The sequence below is a fragment of the Empidonax traillii genome, unplaced genomic scaffold, assembly GCF_003031625.1.
Source record: "Empidonax traillii isolate 1590-97213 ecotype Southwest subspecies unplaced genomic scaffold, ASM303162v1 scaffold900:size397343, whole genome shotgun sequence".
Taxonomy (NCBI): Eukaryota; Metazoa; Chordata; class Aves; order Passeriformes; family Tyrannidae; genus Empidonax; species Empidonax traillii.
The window spans coordinates 286824-311133 of record NW_020956093.1 but is presented as its reverse complement, the minus strand read 5'-3'; the positions used below and the strand labels follow the sequence as shown (position 1 = coordinate 311133).

The 24310-nt window shown below is 44.4% G+C and overlaps 1 protein-coding gene across 2 annotated transcripts in view; it reads right to left on the bottom strand.

Moving 5' to 3' along the window:
- Positions 1-214: 214 nt before the first annotated feature.
- Positions 215-24310, bottom strand: part of SLC12A8 (solute carrier family 12 member 8) — a 53189-nt gene continuing 29093 nt past the window's right edge. Inside the window, exons 6-15 of one of the 2 annotated variants that reach the window (XR_003573376.1) lie at positions 23283-23396; positions 15828-15915; positions 14258-14345; positions 10975-11121; positions 7503-8070; positions 6460-6557; positions 4045-4162; positions 2770-2996; positions 2417-2477; positions 373-392 (exon numbers count right to left, since the gene is read on the bottom strand). Coding sequence is in view for 1 of the 2 variants with exons in the window: in XM_027902655.1 (XP_027758456.1) it covers positions 227-392; positions 2417-2477; positions 4045-4162; positions 6460-6557; positions 7503-8070; positions 10975-11121; positions 14258-14345; positions 15828-15915; positions 23283-23396 (1448 nt within the window). In the remaining variant the exon portion in view is untranslated. Of the gene's footprint in view, positions 393-2416; positions 2478-2769; positions 2997-4044; positions 4163-6459; positions 6558-7502; positions 8071-10974; positions 11122-14257; positions 14346-15827; positions 15916-23282; positions 23397-24310 lie in introns of both variants that reach the window. The other variant, XM_027902655.1, reaches the window with a different exon arrangement.

Genomic DNA, 24310 nt, shown 5'->3' with positions numbered 1-24310 from the left:
ATCACTTCCTTGGACTGGCTCTTTCATTTCCAATTTTCCCCTCATTTTGGGTAAGATTTGAAGCCCAGCACTGTTGTAGTTTGCATAAACAAACAAGCTTCAAATACATAAATAACTATTCACATTCTTTATGCATTAATTCAAGTATTTCACAAGGCACTGTGGCACCCATTAGCACTTCTAAATGCTTTTTGAAGTAATGGATTGATTTTTTTGTGTGTGTCCTTCACTGGAATTGGTTCCCAAATTCCTCTCTGCTGACTAGGGAGGACTGGTGATAGCGGTCCCTCGAGGCGAAGTCAGCGTTCTCCTCGGTGAGCTGCCTGGTCTCCATGCCAACTGTTGCAAAGGATGGTGTCACCACAATCTGCTCCTTGGGAGATGGCCTTCTCCTGCAAACAGAGAAGCAGAGGTACCTGCGTCACCCCTTGTTTGTCATCCATTCCCAGCCGTGCTCTCTGCTGCGCAAACAAGGCAGGGTTCTTCGAGGAGAGGCTAAATCCTTCTGAGTGCCCTTTGGAGGCAGGGAGCTAACCTGAAAACACTTTTCTTAAAAGGCACACAAAAAATATACTCCCTTCTCCCAGTAAACACAGGAAAATATACATTTTCTTAACAAATAAGTTTCATCTTTGAATGTTGTCTATGGCAAACATCTTCTGCACTGTGCAGGAGGAGTATGAACCATTTCTAGTGAAAAACACCCTTTCTGTAGTTTCCTAAGCAATAAAAAAAATACAATAATTTCTGTAACTCCTTTTAAATAAAAGGGGAGATTTTCCTGCAATCTCTTTATCCCAGAGGCTGATTTTAAGAAAACCTGATTGCACATCTTTAAATCCAAACTGCAAGAGCATACAGCACTAAGACCTCATCAAGCACATAAGAGCCTTAGAGGTGTTAAGAATCCTTGTGACTCAATAGGAAGGTCTCTCTTATTCCTTTTCATCCTTATGAGCCCAGCCTCCATGCAAATATTTTTTTGTTGATTTTAATTTCAGATTGATTGATTTTAGGGCTTAGTTTGATTTTTGCCTGTGTGCTTTAACCATCTAGAAAGTAGTAGAGTGAACCTTGCCCACAAACTCTGAAACACTTTCATTTCAATATTAAACCTATGCCAGAGATTATTTGAGGGACCTAAAGGATTCATTTGCCACAACACAGTGCACACCCTCTGCACCCCTTCACCCCTCTTCGAGGTAGTCTATCTGACCTGGGCTCTCATCCCCTAAGACTTAGGCAAGCTGCAGCTTTACACTGCTGTGAGAGGCAGCAGTACCTGTGTGAACAAAGCTATTCAGGGCAACAACTGTGTAGGACAGATGGGTCTTCAGGGACCCAGTCCCATACTCAGAGGCATCCACTGGTCTGGTAGAGTGAGGGATGGATGTGATGTGGGAGAACTGGCTTGTCTGTTCTTAGCCACTGCACAGACCTGCCATGGAGACCTCTCAGGGAAGTCCCATCTCCCCTGGCTTCCTTCCCTAGTCACCTCTGTTATCAAAATCGCATGGCCACGCTATTGGGACTGTGGGCAGAGGCAGGAGCTGGCAAGACAGACATGGGTATGTGCCAGTGTGCTTAAACTGTGCTGGACTTTCATTTACTTTCGTGCAACAACCAAATTTGTACATATAATGCATGGCAGCTCGTATTGTGCAGTCCTTCCTACAGTGTTCACTCATCCCAACCAGAAAGCAACCAAACCAACTGAGAAACTCAAAGCCATTTCAGGTAGTCACAACCTGCTATGGGAAACCCAACATTATGGAATTAATAATTCACACCATCAAAACAGATTAACAAAACTAGTTAATAACCAACCAAACAAAACCCTCAAGATCTTCTGGGAATCAAACCCCAAGACAATGCTACTGCAGCCCCATGCAAACTCAATACTGAACAGTTTCTTCACCAAAGACACTGTTTATTGTATTTATAACTACTGCAGCTTCCCCCACGAATTTCCTCTCTGAAACTTGAGCACAGCTGCCATGTGTGTCTGTTCCACCACTACCACAGTAATTTGCTTTCAGTGAATGGTGGGTGGAAGAGATAGGGATAGTCCAATTTCTCATTTCCTGCCAGCTTTTCCCATTCAACCTGAGCCATAAAGGTTGAGCACAAACCTTTGGGGTAAGATAAAGCTTCAGGCGCCAAGATATAGTTATCAGCTGACATGCCTACACACAGAGCAGAGCAGACTCTGCTTCCCCACACAGACAGCATATGCCAGACTAATGAGAGCAAGCAGCTATTTTTACCATTAAGTAAGAATAACTTTGAGTATGCAAGAAAGGGCAGACAGCCTGCTTAATAAGCAAGTCAATTCTTCTACCCCTCTCTGTGTACATCAGTGGGTCATGGGAACAATGAGAAACATGTTGGTCACTGCCAAGTGACTGGTACTAACCTGCACAAAGTGATCAAAACCGACTTAATCCAGCCAAAGAAACTGAAATTTGCCGCTGCTCCTATGGAGAAAAGGTATGAGAAGTCAGTATGCTGCTAATTCTTTCATAAGAGCATTACACCACTCAGTTTTTGCATAAAATCTCAAACCAACATGCTCGTTATTAGCTTGCAGTACCCAAAGATTTTGTGATGGTGAGAACGTTCCTGCAGTTTTCCTACATGCTGTGGATTTTAAACACTTGTCAAGAAATGAACCCAAATTTCCCACAGAGAACAGTTATCCCTTCCCAGCCTGAGAACTTGCTGAACCCCTGCAAAGCCAGAGCAAAGCACGGACACCTACTGCAGTACCTTTTCCTCCATAGACCACTCAAGGGATGGGGAGACTGGAGGAGCCATTCACCCAACCTCAGCCAGGGCAGCTGTGGTCTCACCATTTATTCCCTCTTGTCTGACCCCCCAGAGAGCTGGCTTAGCATATTACACCAACACTTTTTATTTTTATATTTTTTTTTTTAGTTTCTCTGTAGAGTTAGTTTCCTGCACTGGCTCCCTGCAGGGGCAAGGAAGTGCTAGGGCTGGAAGCAAAAGCAGTAGGAGAAGTTTGTGGTAAGGGACAGAGAGAACAGAGACCTGTCAGTGCCTGCTGGATGTGGCTTAGGCTGCTGGGGAGGAAGAGAGAGGAGAAGGGCATTTTTCCTTGCAAGGCCTTCATCTAGCCCTTAATCCAGAGCATCTCTCAGGCCAGCGTCTCCCATTCTTTCTAGACAGAATGGTTGTTCGATCCTTTGAAGAATAAACTCACAGATCACCAGAAGCCTTGTGACCACAAAAAAACATTCACTCACAGCCAAGTAAAGATCAGGCTGAACTCTGTTTCCTTCGTACATTTTCACTGCCATGCATTGTTTGTGTATGTATATGTGTGTGTATGCATAAATAGGTGAGTATGCCCACACCTTCCTTTAGAGACACAGAGCAATGCAAACCCCTCCAAGTGACCTTGCTAAGGAGCTATAGGCTCTCATGAGCTGCTTTCTGAATGTGCTTCACTGTTTAATTTTAAACTTGTTCAAGTTGATCACATGCAGAGCGCCTTCTAATGCCCTCTGCTTAAAAGTATTTTCCCAGATTATGTTCCCAACACATTCAATGTGTTTAGCTCTAAAATCAAAAAGCTCTCTTGTTTCACAGTTACGAATGCTGAGATTTAACGAGATATCATCATAATTCCCATTTTCCTTAAATTTTTCTCAGGTGGTTTTAGATTGATTAGGTTTATTAAAACTAATTTATAGCGGATTTTTCTCATTGCTGTTACACATTTACAATCTGCCACGCCTATTAAGTCTTAGCATTACTATCTGGTTTTGCCAGAAAGAACAAATATAATAAAACAATAAACACTATGTTCAAACTATCAAACCAGTGCTAGTTATAGTTAGAATCCAATAGAAAATTAAAGAATCAGAGAGAAAATATATTAAAACTAGCAATGAAACAAAACCTCATCATTCACTGTGTCATCTGCATATTAAACACAAGAGTCTCAATTCCTAATTAAGTTAAATTAAAGCTTAATGAATTTTTAAGCAGATTTAATAATATAGTAAAAAAAATACTCACCAAGGGGGAGTCCTGGGCTCACTCGGCCAATGTAGAAATACAGAATAACTGCTGCACCCAGGCTGACCAGGGTGTAGATCCACTGAATGACAAACATTATGATGAGGGACACAATTGCCTGTTGGAAAGACATGGTTTGTGGTTACCCCAGAGTCTGTAAGGTAATATGTTGTTGACAGTCCTTTTTCTGCAAAGCCCAGCAGCTTCACTGACCTCCTGCTCCAGCAGAACTCTCTGTGGGAGAACTGGCAGTGTTGTGCCCAGGAAGGACTGCTTACCTTCAGACACAGCCCAACACTGACCAGGTCAGCAGATTATTCCTCAACCTCACAAGATGAGCATGGACAGCAACTCTAACAGAAACTCTTCAATAACTGAGGCAGTGCTGGGAGTTTCAAGTTGTTGTGAGAGCATCAGGAAATGCTCCCCACCCCCACCCCCCGAAATGCTGCATCTTGGTGTTCAGTGCATGCAAAACCAGTGTTTTGCTAGCATCATCACACCTCCTTCTCAGTGTTTTCTTGGGAGCCTTGTGGAAGAGACATGTACAGTCAGGACCCAGAATACAGCCACTCAGAATTATCCCAATGAGTGGCTCCTTTTAGGTGTCTCCTCCTAACAATGTGCTGGGATGGGGACACAAGAAAGACTCTCCTTGCACAAGACCTGCTGCACAGCCCAGACCCTGCCCATGGGAGTGATGATGCTACCTGCAACCACATGGGTGGATGGATGCCCTTGGGCATTGGTGGCTGAGGCCAGTGATGCAGCTGAACCCCTGGGGATCCACATCATCTCCTGCCTGGGAAAACACCCCACAGCGAGTGGCTTTTGGCCACACATACAGCATTTCCACTGAGTGTTATCTAAAAGATCAGGGTATGTCACGGCTGAGGGTTCCTGGAAATAAGGTTGCCTCGTTACAGAAAGCCTCATTTGGTCTCACTCTCAAAAGGAGAGACAGCACAGGTTTACAGTGTCATCTTCAGCAGCGTGGAGCTTCAGTGAGCTACCCTGAGTCCTAGAGGCAGTGTGGGTCTCTGCTTGGGCTACTCCAAGAGAAGATTCCAGAGGCTCACCAGCTCAGGAGATAGATTTGGCTCAAGTGGCATAGGAACGGGGTAGCATCTCCATGGGTGAGGTTAGGAACAGCAAGGGGCACCATGCAAAGGAAGGGCTAAATGAGTCCAGACTCACACGACTGGTGAGGCTCAAAGAGAGAGGCCAGAGGGGAGAGGAGTCAGGATGAAAAAAACACACCTGTTTTTTGCTTTTGTGATTTTATATTTCATCACTGATTCTGTCCCAGCTCTGTTGCAACCTCCTCCCAAGTCTGACTATTGACAGGCAACCAAATCTGCTTTAATGAACACGTCAGTCATACCTATAAGCAAATCACCCTGCAAAGGCAGAGAGCTGAGTGCTCTGCCATGACAAGCACTCGGGAGCCACATTAGTTACTGAGCCCAGAGATGGCATCAGCACACAATCTCCTAAAGGTGACATCACTAAAGAGGGGCCACCACATCCAACCTACCCCTGGTGCTGCAGCCCGGTGGGACCCCTCACAAGGAGCTGGCTGCGGGCAGCAGGAGCAGTGAATTTGAAAAGCAGGTGTCAAACTCCATCTGAGGATTAAACTAACAGGGTCTGGTGGGTTGTTTGAGTGGGTTTGTTACATTTTATGCACAGCTATGAAATCCTCATCCATGCAGCAAAGCCATATGGTTCATTCATTATGCATATCTGACCCTTTCCCTGTCATCTGCCCAATAATCAATCTTCCCAAGATGAATTTAAATGTCTTAAACTTCTCAGCAGCTTGAGACAGAAGCTATTTATAAGTTATTTATTATTTAGAGTAACATACTGGAGGAATGCTCTCCTTTTCTCCCTCAGAAGATGGAATTTCACAGCCAGGCTGCTGGAATCAGGAGGTCAGCACTAATGAAACCCCACCCCAAGCCTGCAGAAACTGGCTCATAAATAAAAGCAACACAGCTTTGAAGCTGATGTCTCAATCCATCCCACAGAAAGAAAAAGCAGGCTGGCACAAAGTGAGAAGAGGGATACTGATCTGTTTCCTAGTCAGCCATGTATCTTTAAAGTTTAAATTACAGACTTTGAATCTGTACCTTTTTGGTTTGAGGTTGGGGATTTTTTGTTTGTTTATTTGGGGCTGGGTTTTTTTCCCCCTGTTGTTTAATTTAATATGCCATCAGGCTTTCTCTGAATTTGAACTGCTGGATGCATGGTACCTTGAATACTTAATTCAGGTATCCTGGAATACTAGATTCAAAAGCCTTTTTTTTTAAGTACTGGAGTGTATTTTGTGATGATTTTCCTTCTGTTTTCTACAATCACAAACCACTGCTCAAAAAAAAAAAAAAAAAAAGAAATAAGAAAATTACTTACAACAGCAAAGGAAACCCAATGACTGAAAAATCTGGAGTAGAAGGATTCTGGTATTTGTTGAATTCCCAGCTCTGGATTTTGTTGCTTTATAGACATTTCTACAGAAAAGAAAAAAATATTAGAAAGGAGCTATAATGTGGGGTCTTTTCCTCTATTTTACCTTACCAGATTTGAGGAACCAAAGCAAAAATTCTAGCTGACTGCTGAGTATGACAGAGTTAACCAACAACTTTAAAATGAAAACTGAAAAATGCAAGAAAAAAACCAAAAAAAGTTGCCATCTCTGGTACTGAGTCAATTTGAAGGCTACATCTGTCTATCTCTGCCTCAGTTTCCCTATTTTGTGAAATAAGAAAAATAATAATTTCTCCCTCAGAGGGGTTAATGAAGCTTCACTGACTAATGCTGATGAAACACTATAACACTGGGAATGAGAAACTCCATGCAAACACACTTTATCAAACACCCACAATCACCAACAGAACAAATTCAGATCCTCAGCTATGGATGTTGAATTCCAGACTCCAGCTGTGGCACTGGGACCACTGAGTTTTAGACTCACATGGCTCCATCCCTCCTACCCCACACCACGATGAAGAAAATCCCACGATACCCTCATACCCTTTTTAATGTACAGCATTAAGCATGTCTCTCTAGAATTATGAGTATATAGTAAACAACCCAACACTAAATGTAGTCCTGCCTGCTTTCCTGTGATTAATCTTCCGTAGGAAATTGCATTGGAACTTCTCCTGTGATGCATTGGGATGAACTCTACCCTCACCTGGAATAAATTATATTATTGCTATGAATCACTGAATGACAGCCCCATACAAAGCTAGTTTCACGCCTGCCTTCAGGAAACCACTGGGAGGGCCAAGGCTGTAAACCATTCCCTCCGAGCTTGGAGATGTCTTGTCTCCTACAGCCCTCAGCCTCTCCCCTGCGGCCAGGGAGCATCATCACTTCTCTGCAGAACTGTTCACCCTGCTCCAGCATCCCAGGTGTGTGCTGGGCATCCACAGTGGGTGGTGATCACTGACCTGCATCACTCTGACAGCCCTGCTCATCCAGGTCCCGCTGGCTCTCGCTGTGGGGCTCTGTGATCTCATCGGAGCCGTACTGAGCCGGGGCAGCATCATGATGGAGATCCAGGAGAAAGCTGTCTTGTAATGTCTGCTTGGCTGGCTTCTTTGCCTTCTTTTGTTTGGCCTTTTGAGTTAAATTCTCAGCTCCTTCTTTTTTGCAGGTACCTGGCTCGCTACAAAATGGTTTAAAAATCTGGTCCATGTCTTTTTTGAATTCCAGCAAGGTGCCATTTGATCTGCTTTGAGTTATTCCATCTGCTGCATGGCTTGAGGGCTTGTTGAAAATTAAAGGCTGGGAACAGTGAGCGGGTCTAGCAGTTCCCATCTGGGTCTCGTCAGGTTTCTGCTGAATGTTGTGGCTCAAGGAGACAGAGAAATAGCAATAGTCTACAGCAGTATATGTCAACATGTAGTTGATGGTGACTATGGGAGCAAGAACGTTCACTTGCCCAATGAAGACAAAAGCCATAGTGATGAAACTTGTTAAGCAAATCGCAGCCACTGGAGTCTTGTTGGGGCCTTTCTAGTTCATAAATAAAACAAAATTACATTTAAATTAATAACCATGAACCTTGTCATGAGGATTCCCCACTTGCTCAGCTGCCATGGGTGGTTACCTGAGTTGTCTGCAAAGTACCCCCTTAGTCACGAAATACACGCATGCATGTGCAAACAGAGGCTCACAGGCCTAATAAATTAAAGAACAGGACGGAAGCCAAAAGCTGTTGAGCTCCCACCTCATCCCTGAGCCTTACTCAAGCTTTGCCTTTGGAAAATTCATCCACTCTCACTTGTATCTCCATGGTAAAACAATGTCATTAAAGTAGCAATAAACCTTCAGAGAGATTTGTGGGCTTATGGGAAGTCTGGCAATAAAACGTGTTAATTAGAGTTAACTGTTCACCTCTAATTATTCTACAGGACTCTGCATTGCTGCCTACCCCAAAGGCTCCTGTATGCTGCCCTTGAAAGGCTCTGACTGCCACAGTCAAGGCAGCTCTGCCTGCACAGAGTGGTGCCACCTCCACATCAGCAGCTTCTGGTCCTGCCCTGACACACAGCTGACCTTAACCCATGGTCTGCCGAGTCTCTGCGAGTGGGGTTTCCCTCCTTTAACCCACCCAGCTGCATCTGCCCAACAGCAGGAGGAAAGCAGTGGTGAGGTTGGGCAGGAGAGGGTGCTGGAGGGTGAGAGTCAGCCCCCAACACTGCCAGGCATGTGTGGGGAAGGCAGACAGCCAGGGGAAGCATCACCTGCTCTTCTCCTTTGGGAAGGGGTGGAGGCAGGGAAAGAAGAAAAAGAGAGGGAGAGCAAAGAGCGTTAGGGGTGGAAATACTTGAGCCTTCAGCTCATGAACTGAGCCCAGGTCTAACATGCCCTTCCTTGGACCAGGCACTGTGTTGCCATTTTGCCACCTGAGAAGCCTGTGCAGGTTGTGCAAAGACCTTGCTGGAAAATATCTTACAAAATATGCTAGGTTTTCATTTACTGCATTTACTTCTTTAATAAACACACAGCTCAAATTGAAACTGTTTCTATTTCCTTCACTCTTACTTATTAATAGAAAGGGGGACCAGTTCTGGACCATTACATCTTTTCAGAATGAACAGAAATACATCTCAGGGACAAAGGAACACAGATCTCAGAAAGCATCTTCAGTATCAGAAAGACGTACTGAGATGTGGAACAGATGGAATGATCTCATGATGCCTCTGGCTTGGGTTTAACTCTACAGAAAACATTCATGTCCTTCCCATCAGCTGAGGTTTTGGTGACCACACTTTCTTCAAAGAATAACTGATGTGGTACAGATGGGTAAGGACAAATTAGATGTATTTACTCTCCATAAACCAAATGTAAACAATTTTCAAGGTGACAGAGAGAAGGAATGGGAAAAGTGATCTGTCTTTGATTTCTCATCTCTTTTTAAGCCCTTCCCATCATGGCACTCTGCCTGGAGTTCACCACAGAAAATTTGACAGAAAGACAGAAAACTATCAGAGCAGAGAGGGAATCAACTTTCCAGTCAACTTTGATATACCACTGAGAATTTCACAAGGGTTGCCAAGTGGAGAACAGCCTGTTTTGGGATCACCTGAAAACTGCCTTCAGGAGCTGGAAGTTTTTGCTGTTGTTATTGTTCCTACTTTCCCTATAATTATTACTATTTATTATTATTGCTATTATTATGACTTTTATCTTAGCAAATTACTTTGAGAAACATAAAACAGTGGGTAAAAAATTATTATACTTATAAAACATTTAAATATTTTAAAACATTCGTAAAACCATTATTGTAAAATATTGTTCTGCATTTGCAGGTGCGCAGGAGGAGCAGAGCACCATAACGCTTTTCCAGCCATTCCACACAGACAGTACAGCAGGTTATTGAGAGTCATGGAATTAGTTCCTCCCTCTTCAGAATAAAGAAAAATCATAAGAAATTGTTTGCTCTGGCTGTATAACCCAAGACTCCAGCGTCCTTGGTGTCTGCTACCTTGACTGATATCAGTAAAATGACTTGTGAATTATGATTATTCATGAGGACAAGGGAAAAGCTTTTTGTCATGTTCCAAGCAAGACTTTGTTTCAAAGCATATCTGAGGCTTAGAAGCCCCCTAACTTAACCTTTCAAATCTATTCTTTGTTTTTATTTAACAGTGTCCAAAAGGCACCTTATCTTACAAAGAAGAGTCCTCTTCTCCGGTGCACACAGACTGAATCCACGGCACCACGACTAGTCATGTCCTCAGCTATGAGGTTACCACAGAGCAAAGGAACTGCTCAAAGAAAGTGCACAGGAAAGAATAAGAAAAAAGAAAACAGGGAAAAAAAAAAAAAAAAAAGGTAAACAGACAGTTACCATTCATTTCACCAAGCGCAGAGACAAAAGCTTCAGGTTTCTGCCCTGGACAGAAGGGCAGAGAAGAGCTAGGTACTTCCTTTGGTCATGGTCAGGATCAGCACCATGTAGATAAGGTGTTTGCAAAAAATACCCCAAAGGCAAAGTTATATCGTAAGTGGCTGTTTTACTGAGGACATATTTTTGAAGAAGTGGGTCAGAGGGAGGGAGGGAGGGGACCCCAGGAAGGGCTGTCCATGCGCGGCAGAAGGACAGACAGACCCAGGCTGAGGCACAGAGGTGGGTGAGCAAAATGCCAGGGCGAAGCAGGGCTGCTCCTGCACAGTGCCAAACCCAGGGGGAGGGCTCGAGGCAGAGGCAGTGCAGCACAGGGGACAGGCAGGGGAAGGACCACAGGCAGCTGGATGCCTTGTTTTTTTCATGAAACCACCCATTTCCTGGCTTTTTTGCCTATGCATAGGATACTGAATCCTGAGCCTTCCCCTCCTTGCATTTCACACATCCCTCATCTCACTCTACAGACACATCTTGGCTGCTTAACTTCAGGTGAAGGGATGACTAACCCCACGTCCAAGGAAGGCGAGCATAGGGATCACATTCTCCTGGGCGATGCACTGCAGGATCCTGGGTCCTCCATACAGCCCTCCCATGCAGGAGGCCAGGGATGAGATGTACAACCCTAGCAAAAACAAAAAACCCACCAAGGATACCTGGAGGAAGCAGAGAGAATGAAAACTTGAGTATATTGGCCTTTAAAGACCCCCAAGCAGTCTTAAATACATGTATTTTAAGAGATCACATATATTTTGTAGCATTGTTAAATGAACAGAGAGAGCCCTGGGAAAGCAGCTATTTAATTGGACTGTGGTAAAAAGTACAAGCAATTAATACAGGAAAATTATCCCATAAAAGTAATTTAATACTGAACATCCTGTACCGACAGAGACATTTTACAAGCTCATATCCAAGAAATTCTTTGTCAGTTGGAGCAATTGCAGCAAAGCTGTAGCTATTAGATTCCCCTTAAGTAACTGGAAGTGAGTTTATTTCAGGAGAGATCACTTATATACAGAGCACATCATACAGGAAAAGCTGCCCAGGCTTCCAACCATCCAAAACAGGAAGACAAACCCCTGTGTCTCAGAGGGGAAAACCAATCCTGAAAGAAAACCCACAGTAAAACCAAATCAAAATTGCCACCTAAATAAATGCCATCTCAAAAAACATGCTCCAAAGGATATAATACAATGACCTTATTTTCCTGTCTTCGATGAGAAAAGAATTTCCTTTGGCCAACATGAAACTTTAAAAAAAAAAAAAATCTTTAAAGCCATAGTGCTAACAAGGCTGGGTTTAGAACTGGTTTCTGGAAAGCACCCTTTCAGTCTGGGAGCATCTTCTGCAGGCATGGAGGAAAAGGAGAGGCAGCTCCTGGTCTGTCACACAGAAGCAAGGACAGGGGTCCCTCTAAGCAGGTCCCACTGTCAAAAGCTGCAAGCACAGACAGCATATCTAAAAAAAACCCACCCAAATACACAACCCCCCTACAATATGAACATTGTGCAAGAAAGCTTTGAAATGGGAGTGTTCTTGGGCACTGCTGTGTAAGGACATGGACAGTCACAACTAAGGAAACTAAGGTCTAGGGTCACCTGAGTCATCCCCAGTTCCTGCAAGACCTCACAAGTCTGACAGAAAGCAGCCAGGCACAGAGAGCAGCCAGGCATGGGGGTAACACCAGCACAAAGGCCAGGCAGAGAGAAAAACCCTGCCCATGTTCCACTGAACCAAGTGTTGAAGGTGCAGGCAGACCTCTGTGGCAAAGGATGTCACCAAATGCAGGTGCCCTGCATCCCTCATGTCTTTTACTCTCACCCCTCCTCTCCAGGAAAAGAAGGTGAAAAATGAACAATGGTTCTCCTAGGTTCTGGCCCAGTTGAAGTCAGGTGGCAGATTCTTTATTAGAAGGAATTACAAAAATTTACTTGGCTACAGATGAGTCAAACAACGTCTGGCTTTTTCCTGTCTATGGAATCTGCATGCAGCAAAAAGGAGATTGAGTAAAAAACCATAAAAAGTTCATTGTTTGGGGAAGGCATGTAAAATCAATGTCATGATCCAGGACTGTACAGACTTCCTACCACAACATTTCTTTTCCCCATGAAAATCCACTTGGCTTTTTATCTTGTGGGACAGAAGAAACCTGAGGCAAAGATAAGCAGATACCAGCTTCCATTAGACCAACAGACACTCAGTGGGAATCTTCCCTTCCCTCTCCTCTAATCCTACCCTGCTCTGAAAAATACTTGGAAGAAACAAACAGTTGTGCCAGACATCATATATTATTTTAGCTGCTAAAAATGCTCGCATTTAAATGTGCTACTTGACATTCAAATCAGGGTTAGAGGGGAAGAGTCCCTTTCACTGAGGCTGATGAAAGAGTTTGCTGTGGGTTTTGAACACAGGGAGTGTGAATATATTGCAAGGAATTGGCACTTGGAGCTCATTAGAAGTGAAATTACTGAATCTCATTTTTATGCTTATAAAGACAAACAAATATTGTAACAAGAAAAGCAGCCAAGCACTCGCTCACCTGTGAGTGACAGAAAGGGAGAGTTTGGAGGAGTAATGATCTCTCCCTCCTCCCTCTCTCCAAGGTAATTAAAATCTAAAGCAGCTAGATAGCTTAAAGAAGCAACATGAATATTGGGATTGCATCACTGGTTTGTTCAGTACTAGGGAGACAAAAACTGAAGTTGCTCTTTTGGGGGGGGCAGTTGCTTGTTTGTTTTTTATATTTATGATTATTAAATATCTTCTCATTCTTTACTAGGAGATTTTTCATCTCCTCCTTGAGGGTTTTGAAGTTAAAACACAGCTTTAACAATCTCCTTCTCTTCAGCTGATTCATTTAAATCTGATTCTTTTAGTTACTGCACTTTTCACCCACTAAGTCACTGATGAACAAAGAGGTTGCCTTACAGAAGGTAGGCTCATTCTTTTTTATCCTGAAACAGAGAAGGGGATTTTTTTACCTTAGCCAGAAGTGGCAGAGCCCCACCAACAATCTGGAGTTTATCTGGGGGGCTGGAAGAAATCTAGAGCTAAAATTACTTAGAAAACAAAGCCAGAGTTTTAAACTGATATTTTAGATTAAAAACCGTATTACAAATCAAATAACACAAGCTTCTCAACTTCAAATTAATCACAAGAAATTGTGTCAAATACAGTGAGCTCATGATTTTGGATAATACCGAATAACAGAAAATTAGCCCTTTTATATCCCATTCAAGGTAAGACAATGGCACACACCAAAGTCTTTTGCTCTCCTTTCAAAGACCTGCAATGGTAAGATGTAGCATGTTACACTACAAACCTCCCTTGTGTACAGACACCCGTGTGGAATGTCTGGAGTTTAATAATCCTATTGCTCGCCCTGCAATTACCGCCTGCTAGATATGGAAATGTGAGCTTCGCTTGACTTAGTAAAGATAAGCAGGGGGGTTCTTTAGAGATTTCAGTTTGGTCTAAGCTTTCACACACAAGAAAGGATACACTGAATAAAATACAGCATTTATCATTAGACCACATTAGCATACTTTAGCTCTTAAAGCTATTGCTTGGGTGATTATGCCAAGATTCGGCATTACTGGATATGCTGGTGAATGCAAAGCTATTCAAGTCAATTGTACACTGGGATTTGCAATAGGGAAATCCCCCTGAATTTTAATGAGGGATGCGTAGGAAAATTCCTTAGGCTTTTGGAAAATTCAAGCATTCAGTAAGGCAGATGGCAACTGAAAGCGCCACTCTACAAAACCATGCTGGGTTATTCAAACAACTTACCTTCTCTGCTATCATGAAGTCATAGCGCAGTGACTGACGGGTACAAATGGCTCCCAGCAAAAAAACAAAGACCATGTACAGAAACCACCTGCAAACAACAAAAATAAACTTTTTTTTTTTTTTTTCTCCCAGCAAGACAAGACCATTGAGCATTCTGCCCATTAGGAGAGCCAGGAGACAAGTCAGGTACCCACAAGCTGGGTCTTGGATGACTCTGCATGGTTCCTGCATGATTTCGCTTCAGGGCTAAATTTAACACTGGTCCTTGTTACCCACTATGATGTGCCTGGGACAGCTGCAGCAGAACTGTATGGTACCCCTGAGGGGAAGCTACCTGCACTCTTGAGGTGTGCATGGAGGAATATTCCCGTCCTGGGGATAGACTTTTTAGTAGGGCCTGCAGCAACAGGACAAGGGGTAATGGTTTTAAGCTAAAAGAGGGTCCAATCAGAACAGCTATAATGAAGAAATTTTCTATGATGAGGGTGGTAAAACACGGGAATAGGCTGCCCAGAGAGGTGGTGGATGCCCCACCTCTGGAAACATTTAAGATCAGGATGGCTGGGGCTCCGAACAATCTGATCCTCTCATTGCAGGGGGGGGTTGGCTAGGTAGCATTTAAAGGTTCCTTCCAGCTCAAACCATTCTGTGATTTTGTGGTTCTGCAGGTACACAGGTCCCCCCATCTGGCAGTAATATTACCAGCACAGCCAGTCTGCTCTGCAGCCTTGGTTATGATGCCCCTCTGGGGTCTCTGGCCCTTCCAGTACTCAGGTGGGGGGATAAGTTTGTCTGTAAAGCTCAGACAGCAGAGATGGGAATGACACAGTCATGGATAGTTGGCTATCTGTTAAGCTTCTGTGTCCTGTGGAATCCCCCCACTTGAAACAAGCACAAATTTCAGCAGGAATCCTTCCAAATTTTGAAGATCTTTCCTTCCTGACTGGACCTTGGTACACAATTAAAAGTAATACTTTCAAAGGCAATTTAGGTGGCAATGAAAGTAGGCAGGAAAACCTACTGGGGGGGAGTTAACATGTAGCAGTACTTTACTCCTAGAAAGCTGCCTTTCTTTAGGGAGATCACTACTTGGCTTGGATGCAGGGCTCCTCTGTTCCCCTGGCCTTGCAGGGGGGTAGGTCATCTCACCTGTCTTGGCCTCATTCTCCCAGTAATAAAAAATACAAATTATTAATATTTATTTTCTATTCATACAGAGAAATAAAGAAAAAAAAAAGAACATAAATAACCCTCTGAAATCAACAGCAATAAATGACAAAATCACACATCCCAAGACTTCAAGAACTGTGCATCCCACTCTGGGACAGCCAGGTTTCAGCAGTAGAACCACTCCCACACCAACACACATCCCACCCAGCAGAGGAAGGACATTAACAAAGATTTTCGCCAACCCACCCAGAGTATGTGGTGGTAATGGATGATAATTTGAATGAGAGTCACACTTTAATTTTCCAGATGGTTGAGTAATACAAGGTAGACGGGAATGTGAAATGGATTGGTCACACCCAGGGCTGTCTTCAGAGTACATTTTCCCCAATCTGTGACTTACGAAGTGCCAATAGCAGCCAAAGATCCCAGAGGGATGTTGGTGGCAGGCTTCTGGAGATCTCTACTCATGTCGAACCCAACCATCACACCTGTATTTTGCAGACATAAGTGAAATTTAGAGTCAAGGGAAGTTATAGTACATATAATACACATTAAAATATGTAATATAATTAATCAATCAGTTCATTGATTGATTCAGAATAGTAACTGTATCACTTCATTGCACTGCCATGCAAAATGAATACTGGCCCCTGTGGACTGCTTGGGAAGAAACTGTGTCTTTCATAGAACCAAGCAACTTCTAACACGTCAAAGAACCCTTTGTCCAGTTTGAACAGCGCTGGGCAGGGGAAAACAAACAATATCTGAACAAAACCCATCTTATCTTAATACAAACCTCACAGAAGACAATGCAGCCCAATTGTTGAAAAGAAAAATGCCAGTGTTCATCACGGCAGCACATGTAGCAGGTGGTACTACCCCCGGACCAGATCCATTACAGGTCCCTGCATTCATGGGGGACAGCCGCCCTTACAGAACAGCCTGTCCTGTCTGCCTTGAATGATGATCACATGCACATTTAGCAGAGGGAATAACAGTGCTCTCGGCACGTAGGTGGCACCTTCCAGCCAAGGGATCTGCTTTGGAAGTAGGCATTATCTCTGCTTTGCAGATAGGAAAACAGAAACGCTGAGAGGGCAAGTGATTGTCCCAGCGTCACGTAGAAAACACATGGCAGGACTAAGAATAAAGTACTGAACTGTTATTTTAGGCCAGAGTACAGGGTATTATAAAATCAGGGAGAGTCCTTAGCCTAAAAAATTATCATCTAAAGACGCTAGAAAAAGAAACAGAATGAAGCAAAGTATTACAGTCTCTACATTAAGGCTAAGAGTGGTTAAGAGTTTCTGTCCATGGTTGAAGGAGGAGTCATACCAGCCTTGTCAAGAAAACAACTTTCCTTATCACATTATCCCAAAAGTTTTCCTAGAAGACTGCAGGTATCTGCTATAAATAATAAATAAATAAAAATCTGTGATTTAAAATCCTGATGAGAATTTGGACAATTCGAAGGCAGGACCAAAGAGCCTCTTTAAAACACGAATTTCTGCCCATCACCATCCCACCCCTCACATGTCAGACGAATGTCTCCATAAGGACACGTGGGCCAGGAGCCAGCCAGCAATGCTGATGGAATGGTCGCTGGGAGCAGGGGTGAGATCACCACAGAACAACAATGAGAAGGAGGACGCCAATGCCATGGTGCTCACGGCATCTGCCAGCCCTGGCAGCAGGGGACCGACTGCACATTGGTCTGTCACCCAGCTGCCAAGCCCAGCAGTCATTCCTCATTTTCAGAGGGCATAAGAATGACGAAGTCATTCTCTGAGGATGCAAATCTGAGCGACTACAGCTCTAAATCAGCAACAGCTCACTGCATTTTAAAGCTCAGACACTGATTGCTGCTTAGAAGGGTTTTCTGCCAAGATGAAGGATAGACAGGAGCCATGGGACAAATCTCAGGATGAAGGGAACAAACACAGATCAGCCAGATGTATGCCTTCCCTATTACCTACAGACCTTGCATGGCCACTGATGGGCTGCCAACAGGGCACAATGGCTGGGTTGCTAACCAAGGAACAGGAACTCTGCTCTGCTCTGTCTCAGGCTTTGCCGTGCATCTTCATAGCTCATCACCTCATCTGCTCCATGGGAATCATAAGACTTCCTTTCCTCTCTGCGTTGCCATGAGGATAGCACATAAACGAGCACAAGGCACCAACATGTTTGCCAAACACATCCATGGCTTTATTTGTTTATTATTAATACCTTTTCCTTGTTCATCTCTCTTTTTTCCCCCTTGATCAGTCCACTCACCAGCCATCTTTTTCTGTCATCTCCACCATGGAGACAGAGCACCAACAGCCACTCCCTGGTCCCCACAGAATCCTGGCATTCCTCAGCTTCTGGAAGAGCTTTTCTTCCAGATTCAGACCAGATTGACGCCATACCAAAAGCATTACAAATCAAAATGAGTTCCTTAATTTTCTCCTGGAAGACTATTTTGTGGATGTATTTCTGAACAGCGCAGCTAAAAGCCTGTCAGCTGCTGTAGCTTTCTCCACATAAAGCTTCCAAGCCCTGTTCAAACCCTGTCCCTTTTAAGCAGTTACACAATAGGCTTAGCTGGAGGTGAGAAAAGTTAGGCAGAAGTCCATGGAAATGGTCACAAACATCATGCTAAACTAAGGCTCTGTGAAGCACTCTTGATGACATGCTACTTTGCCATGCAGGGACAAAGCAGAAAGCTGTGAATACTCTGATTTTTTCTTCCAAAGGGAGCAAACTACTGTCAGGAGGACAGATGTTAATCTCATGTGCCTCTCTGCCAAGTTTCTCAAACATCTGGCACCACCTTTAAATCTTCCATTTTAGCTTTACTCACCTCTTCCTCATCCAAAGTCCTGCCTCAGCAAAGCACTGGGGAAACACCAAAACAGCATTTTCTGGACTGAACTTGAAGAAAGTTGAAGAGGTGAGTCATCAGCACAGCAGTGACTGCACAGCCTGGGCTGCCTCACTGCCTCCCTCCCACGGACCCACGCACACTCAGGAGCAGCCAGGAGATGACCTGCCAGAGCCCACATAAAGAGGATCTGGAGATTGATGACTGACCTCCTGCTGTGCAGTGATCAGGGGTCAGACCCAGGCCACTGCTCACCATTAGCTTCTGCCAGGGCCCCCAGGAGGTCACCACAGTCTCATGACTTCCAGGGCCAAAGGCCAAGGCCATGACAGAGGGAACCAACACAGATATTCTGAGCCCACTCAGGCCAAAGCCTTCTCCTCTGTGCTGCAATTATGCCTCTGACCCGACTAGTACAAAAGCATGGACAATCTGGTAGTACAGATGTACGGACAATGCCAAAGCCACCTCTCCATCACCACCCACAAAGTAGTTTTCCAGATGGGATGAGTGCTCCCAAAGAACAGTTCTGAGAAGAACTGTTGAGCAGCAGACTTACCAACCCACTTTCCAATGAAAGGACAATCTGATTAACTTTAAAAAAACACCATCCTAAACAATCTCCACCATCCACAGCCTCTGACACCCCCTGCCAGAGAACTGGTCTGACTTGCAAGAAGCCACAAATAGCCTTGCCAGAGATTCTGCCTGCTCGACAGAGGAAAAACCCTGCACTTGCATATAAAACTCAACAACACAGAGAAATCAGGACGTTCCTTTCTTCAGACACAGACCTATCCCTAGGGAAATGGCCAATCCCTTCTGAACTCAAGCAATCATATCTGCAGACTGTTCACAGAGAAAATTATCCACCTCTCTGTTTCAACGAGATAGCAGGCTGGATTTTCCACACTGGCTATTATCTTAGAGAGCAGCAGATAATGACAAAGCTTCTGGACAAGGAAGCATGAAAACACTGTCAACCCAGCCAGGAAATTATGGCTGAGACAGTCTGTACATTGCTGCTATTCCCAGCGTAATCTGGTTCTGGGCATCATCCAGGCGGTGGATACGTGCATGGGAGGACCACCTACATTGTCTGTTAGACACCACCACCAGCTCCACCAGCTCTGGCTTCTAACTCCACCAGCTATGGTTTATGACTGCAGCTATGATCACTTGCAAACACCCATTGCATTTTTCAGTGAACTTACTATAAAATATAACAGGTTGGGTTTTTTATTTTCCTTCACCCAAGAGATGAAGAATGGAAAATCTTAGATAAGAATTGTAGCTAATTTTTTTAAAGGGCCAACTTCTTCACTGATGTAAGCTGGCACCTCTCCATGGACTTTAATGGAGTTGTGCCAGTTTACATCATCTGATAACTCAGCCCAAAACTTCTAAATCTATTTGCTGTCATTTTGCAAGTGCCAAATATGGTTTATTTCAGAACTGGTTTCAGTGTGATGATACTTTCCACTAATGTCGCTTCAAACGACATCTTACTTTCTTGTATCACATGACAACATACTTCTTTCATTAGACAGAAAACCTCGGGGATTTTGTAGAAAAAAAAATATTTTTTGCACAACAGAAATGACATTTATCTTCATTTTAAAAATGCACTGATGGCTTCATGGTTGCTGCTGGGAGCTGACTGTGGGCAGGCAGCTCCCTAAGACTCCCTCCCTGTGCTGGGTGGGGCGCTGAGTGTTTGCCTATCACAGCACAGCAGCAAAACATGTGCATTAAGAAGGTATTTACAAACATGTAGAAAAACATCTGTTTAATGCACAGCATCTCTATAGGGGCATGTTCACATCTCTGAGTATCTAGTGAGTACTTTAGTCTTTTTGACTGAGGCCAGCAAATCTGAGTCTTCCATGCCCATGCACTCCCCTTTAGGCCAGCTCTAGATGTATATTTTGGACCACTCAGCAACTTCTCTGTGATTAAATGACAAACTTGGGGGAATAAAGCCAGCTGCACTGCACATCCAACTGAAATGGTTTAAACAGCCATTACCCAGGGAGCAAACAGAGCAGCATCTGCTCATCAGCACTCAACCGTAAAACCGGGATAACTTCACTCACGTTGCAGGACTTGTACCTGCAATACAATACAGGGAAACAGAAAACAACTCGACTTGGAGAAAAACAACCCAAGGAGGATGGTTGTAGGAGGCAGCATGTTGCTGCCGGTCTTCAACAGGCTAGGATGACCATCCCATGCCCTCCATTTGAAGTATACTTGCGACAGCTTCTCCTGCCTATTTGGTCCTGGCAAGGGTCTCCCCACAGGTCCTGCTCCCCTTCCCTGAAGTGGTTGCCCCTCTTTGCTTTTATAGCTACCAGCCTGCATTTCAGAAGTTTCTGTTTCACTATAATTTCTGGTGGAAATGGGCAACTTCATTTTTAAGTACATCCCAGAGACCAAACAAACCGATTGAATTCAGACAACCATTTCTAGTTAGAGAGAGAGGAAAAAGCTTATCCTGAAGAGATCAAAATAGTTTGACTTCAAAGAGGAACATTTCATCTCAGAAAGGCCCAAACAATTTGTTTCACAATTTCCTAAACATTTTTTTTTAAAACTTTGTTATCAAAACAGCATCTTAAATTGTAAACTAGCATATGCTAAAAATTAAGAAGAGTAAACACAATATTTAATAACTAGAGATAAACAGAACATTGCTCTGGGTCAAAGAACTGTTTCAAACTGGTTCAATGTAACCCTTCAAAACTAAACAGCTTATTGTTTTGCTGGAACTCTCCCTGTCCAACAACAATTTCTGTTGTATCTTAAGGCAAAGGATTTCGCTTCTAGTGCTTCAGCCAGGGTCACTGTGGGGGTTCCAGAAGAGATGGGTAGTTGGGGATAGGGGTGGGCAGGAGCAGGAGCACGGGCTGGAGGTGACAGCCAAGGAGCAATGTTCACCTGTCCCTGTCATTCCTCACAGTCTGCATCACACTGCCTGTCCTGCATCAGAGGCACTGTCAATCCTATCACGTCTCACCAGACTCCTATTAATGCTACTGCCAAGTCCCTCCCTGAAATGTTACCTCCAATCTCACAGACTGCCTGTCCTGCTGGTGGGCTCGGGCTGCATCCAGACAATGTCCATAGTGCAGTGGGAAGCAGCTCTGCTCCCCCAGGGGGGACCCCAAGAAACCCAGGGCCCCCTTTCCAGCCCAGCATCACAGCCCTGCTGTGGGGAGGGAGGAAGAGAGCTACTCTAGCGGGGTCAGATGGGACCTGGGGGAACCAGCTCTCACTCACTGCCCCAGCCCGAGGAGATGTGAGCTTTGTTCCCAGCACTTACCACAAATGGGCTCCAGATTTGTGATCTGCACATGAGAAGTCTTGACTCCCATCCTAGAAGTTTCTTAATTAGACCACAAGCTCTTCCATGCAGAGCACCAAACACAACCCTATGTTTTATGAGGCTCCTGATCTCTGCAGTGCTACAAACAGCAATTACAGGAGCGATAACAATGTTATATGGTACCACCGCCACTGCTACTCCGAAGGAATAATTTAAATCCTGTAAATAACCAAGCAATTAAAAAGAACACATGAAAAAGCTCTGTAACAACCAAAGTAATTATGCATCATTCCAAACTGTATTTTCAGAGAATGTTTAACATTACTACTGGCATTACTACTGCTAACTAAACAGAGCAACAGGCTGCCAGGGCTTTAAATAAATTGTATCTATTAGCTTTGGCATTCTTCCTCGCAGCCAAGCATTAGCAGTGATGAAGAATCATTTAATATGTCTAATCACGGTAATTTTCTGCACAGTCTTGTCATAACTATTCCTTCTTCTATAACCAATGAACTGGAAAAAACCTGTTTTCTTGTACCAGAGGCAGAGCTCACGAGGAAGGTCTTTTTCTCTGGCTGGGGGACTCAGTTGGGCCAGTCAAAAATGACAACAAAAAACAGGGCAGAAGGCCTTTTTCCTCATGGTGCCAATAGTTCAGGTCGCTGAGTTTTCCAAGAGGAAGCCTACAGAGAGGCAATAGCCACTCTAATAAGCTGGGAGGAAGGATTTCAAAGGATAATTTGAAGTCCTGCACTAGGTGCACCTGCAAAGTGAATTCTGCTACCAGACCATTCCTCCAGTCCCATCCATTTCACAAACCCCTTTCATTTGTCTCACTGTACCGCAGCAATTCTGCAAACAACTTCCAGTGAGTTGCTTAGAGCTAATCCTCTGAAAATTCATTCTGTAATCCAAGGATTCATCGCTATGGAAACTGCTTATAATCGGTACTTTTTATAGCTTAAAACACCCAGCATCAACAAAAGGTATTGTAACTCCAGCTGATAGTTATTGCATTCCCACTGGAGATTGTCAGCTCTGGAAAGGGGACATGCGTCTTCCTGCTCATTTAAGAGAATGAACAATATGAAGGTATCTAATTAAGCTCATGAATGTGAGCTTAGCTGACATACAAAGATGAACACATGACACCCTGCAGCGAGTGGTGGGTCAACATCATGAGCAATGGCATCAGCCCAGCTCAGCCACTTGCTGAGGTAAGGATGGAGGGAAAGTCCTCCTGTGTTCTTCCTACTCTCCCAGAGCAATCAAGTTATAAGGTTCCTCTTATGTAATAAATCATGCTCAGCCCTTTTAAAAAGGCTTGATACCTCATGGCCTGACAGCACTGGCCAAGATCAGTGCCTGAGCCTTGTCCTCGGCAGGGAAGGATTTACACCACATCAACCCGTAGAGCTCAGCAACAGTTTCTGACCACAAAAATGGAAGAGCACATTGAAGTGAGCAGGACAGGACAGTGCAAAATTCCAAATGCTAGAGGGAAGCCTGAACATTTTGAATCAACCACACGAGTCTGCTATGGCCAAGTGCAGTCCTGCTCGCTTCGTCTCGCAGCCCAGAGGAACTCCGCTTGCTTCTGCTCATCTCTGAGATGTGCCTGCGGAGGGAAAGAGGAGGAGGACAAAACTTAACAGTACCTGTGGCAGCTGGGAAAAACACTCCAAAAACAGTGAAGAAGGACTCCCCCTGGCTGTAGTCTGGCAGCGTGTTGTTGGACATCAGCTCTGCAGAGTAGCCGACGAAGCCGTTCTCTGCAAAGACATGGAGGGCGAGAGGAGAACCTCAGAAACCAGCAAGGCTGCAGGACACTCTCCAGCTGCTCTCAGCAACCACCTGTCCTCCAGACACACCAAACTGCAGTGGCTGCTTCCAGGGATCATTTGAAAGGATGACTGTCAACTTACACGGTGGGGGGAGAAGGCAGAAAAGAGGTCCGTGTGGTTAAAAGGCTGCAAGTGCCAAGGAAAGGCGCAGGGGTGCAGACCAGAATGTGGAGAGGCACCACCAGGCTGGGCAGCTCCTGCCAAGCCAGAACATGGATTGTATGGAGTCCTGTCTCCAAGCAAGCAGGGCATCTTCCTGTGAAGCCTGGCTACCAAGGAAAACTGCCTAAGGGATCAGATATTACATTTTTAATATTATCTATACTTATTTATCCGTGCCACTTTAATCTTTCCAAAACGAGCAAAATGAAGTTGCCATAAGACAACTGCATTTCTGAGCAAGCCCTCACATCATATCCCAATGCTCTGTTCCTGTCAGTCAAAGCTCCTGCACAGACAAGACCTGAGACATGCCCATGCTGTGAAGCTGCTACCAACACACCCAGTTTATACACTGATTGCCAATGAACCCAGAGCCGATAACACCAGTTTGCTGCAGGGTGGGCTCTCTCCTGCAAGATGACTCAGTGGAGAAGGAATAAAGAGCTTTAAAACTGCCCACTGCCTTATCATGCACTTACCCTCCTGATGCCTTTGCTCTCCTGTTGCTGCATTAGCATTTCCAATCTGGTCAAAACATAGGGCTGTGCCCACAATCAGCCTCCCCCTCTCCTGCCCTAAATCTTCTGCAGATGATTATCATGGCACAACAAGGAGCAAATGTAGAGACCCTTGGCTGTGCCGCACTCCCCTCACCGACTTCTGCCCCATCTTTCTAAGTC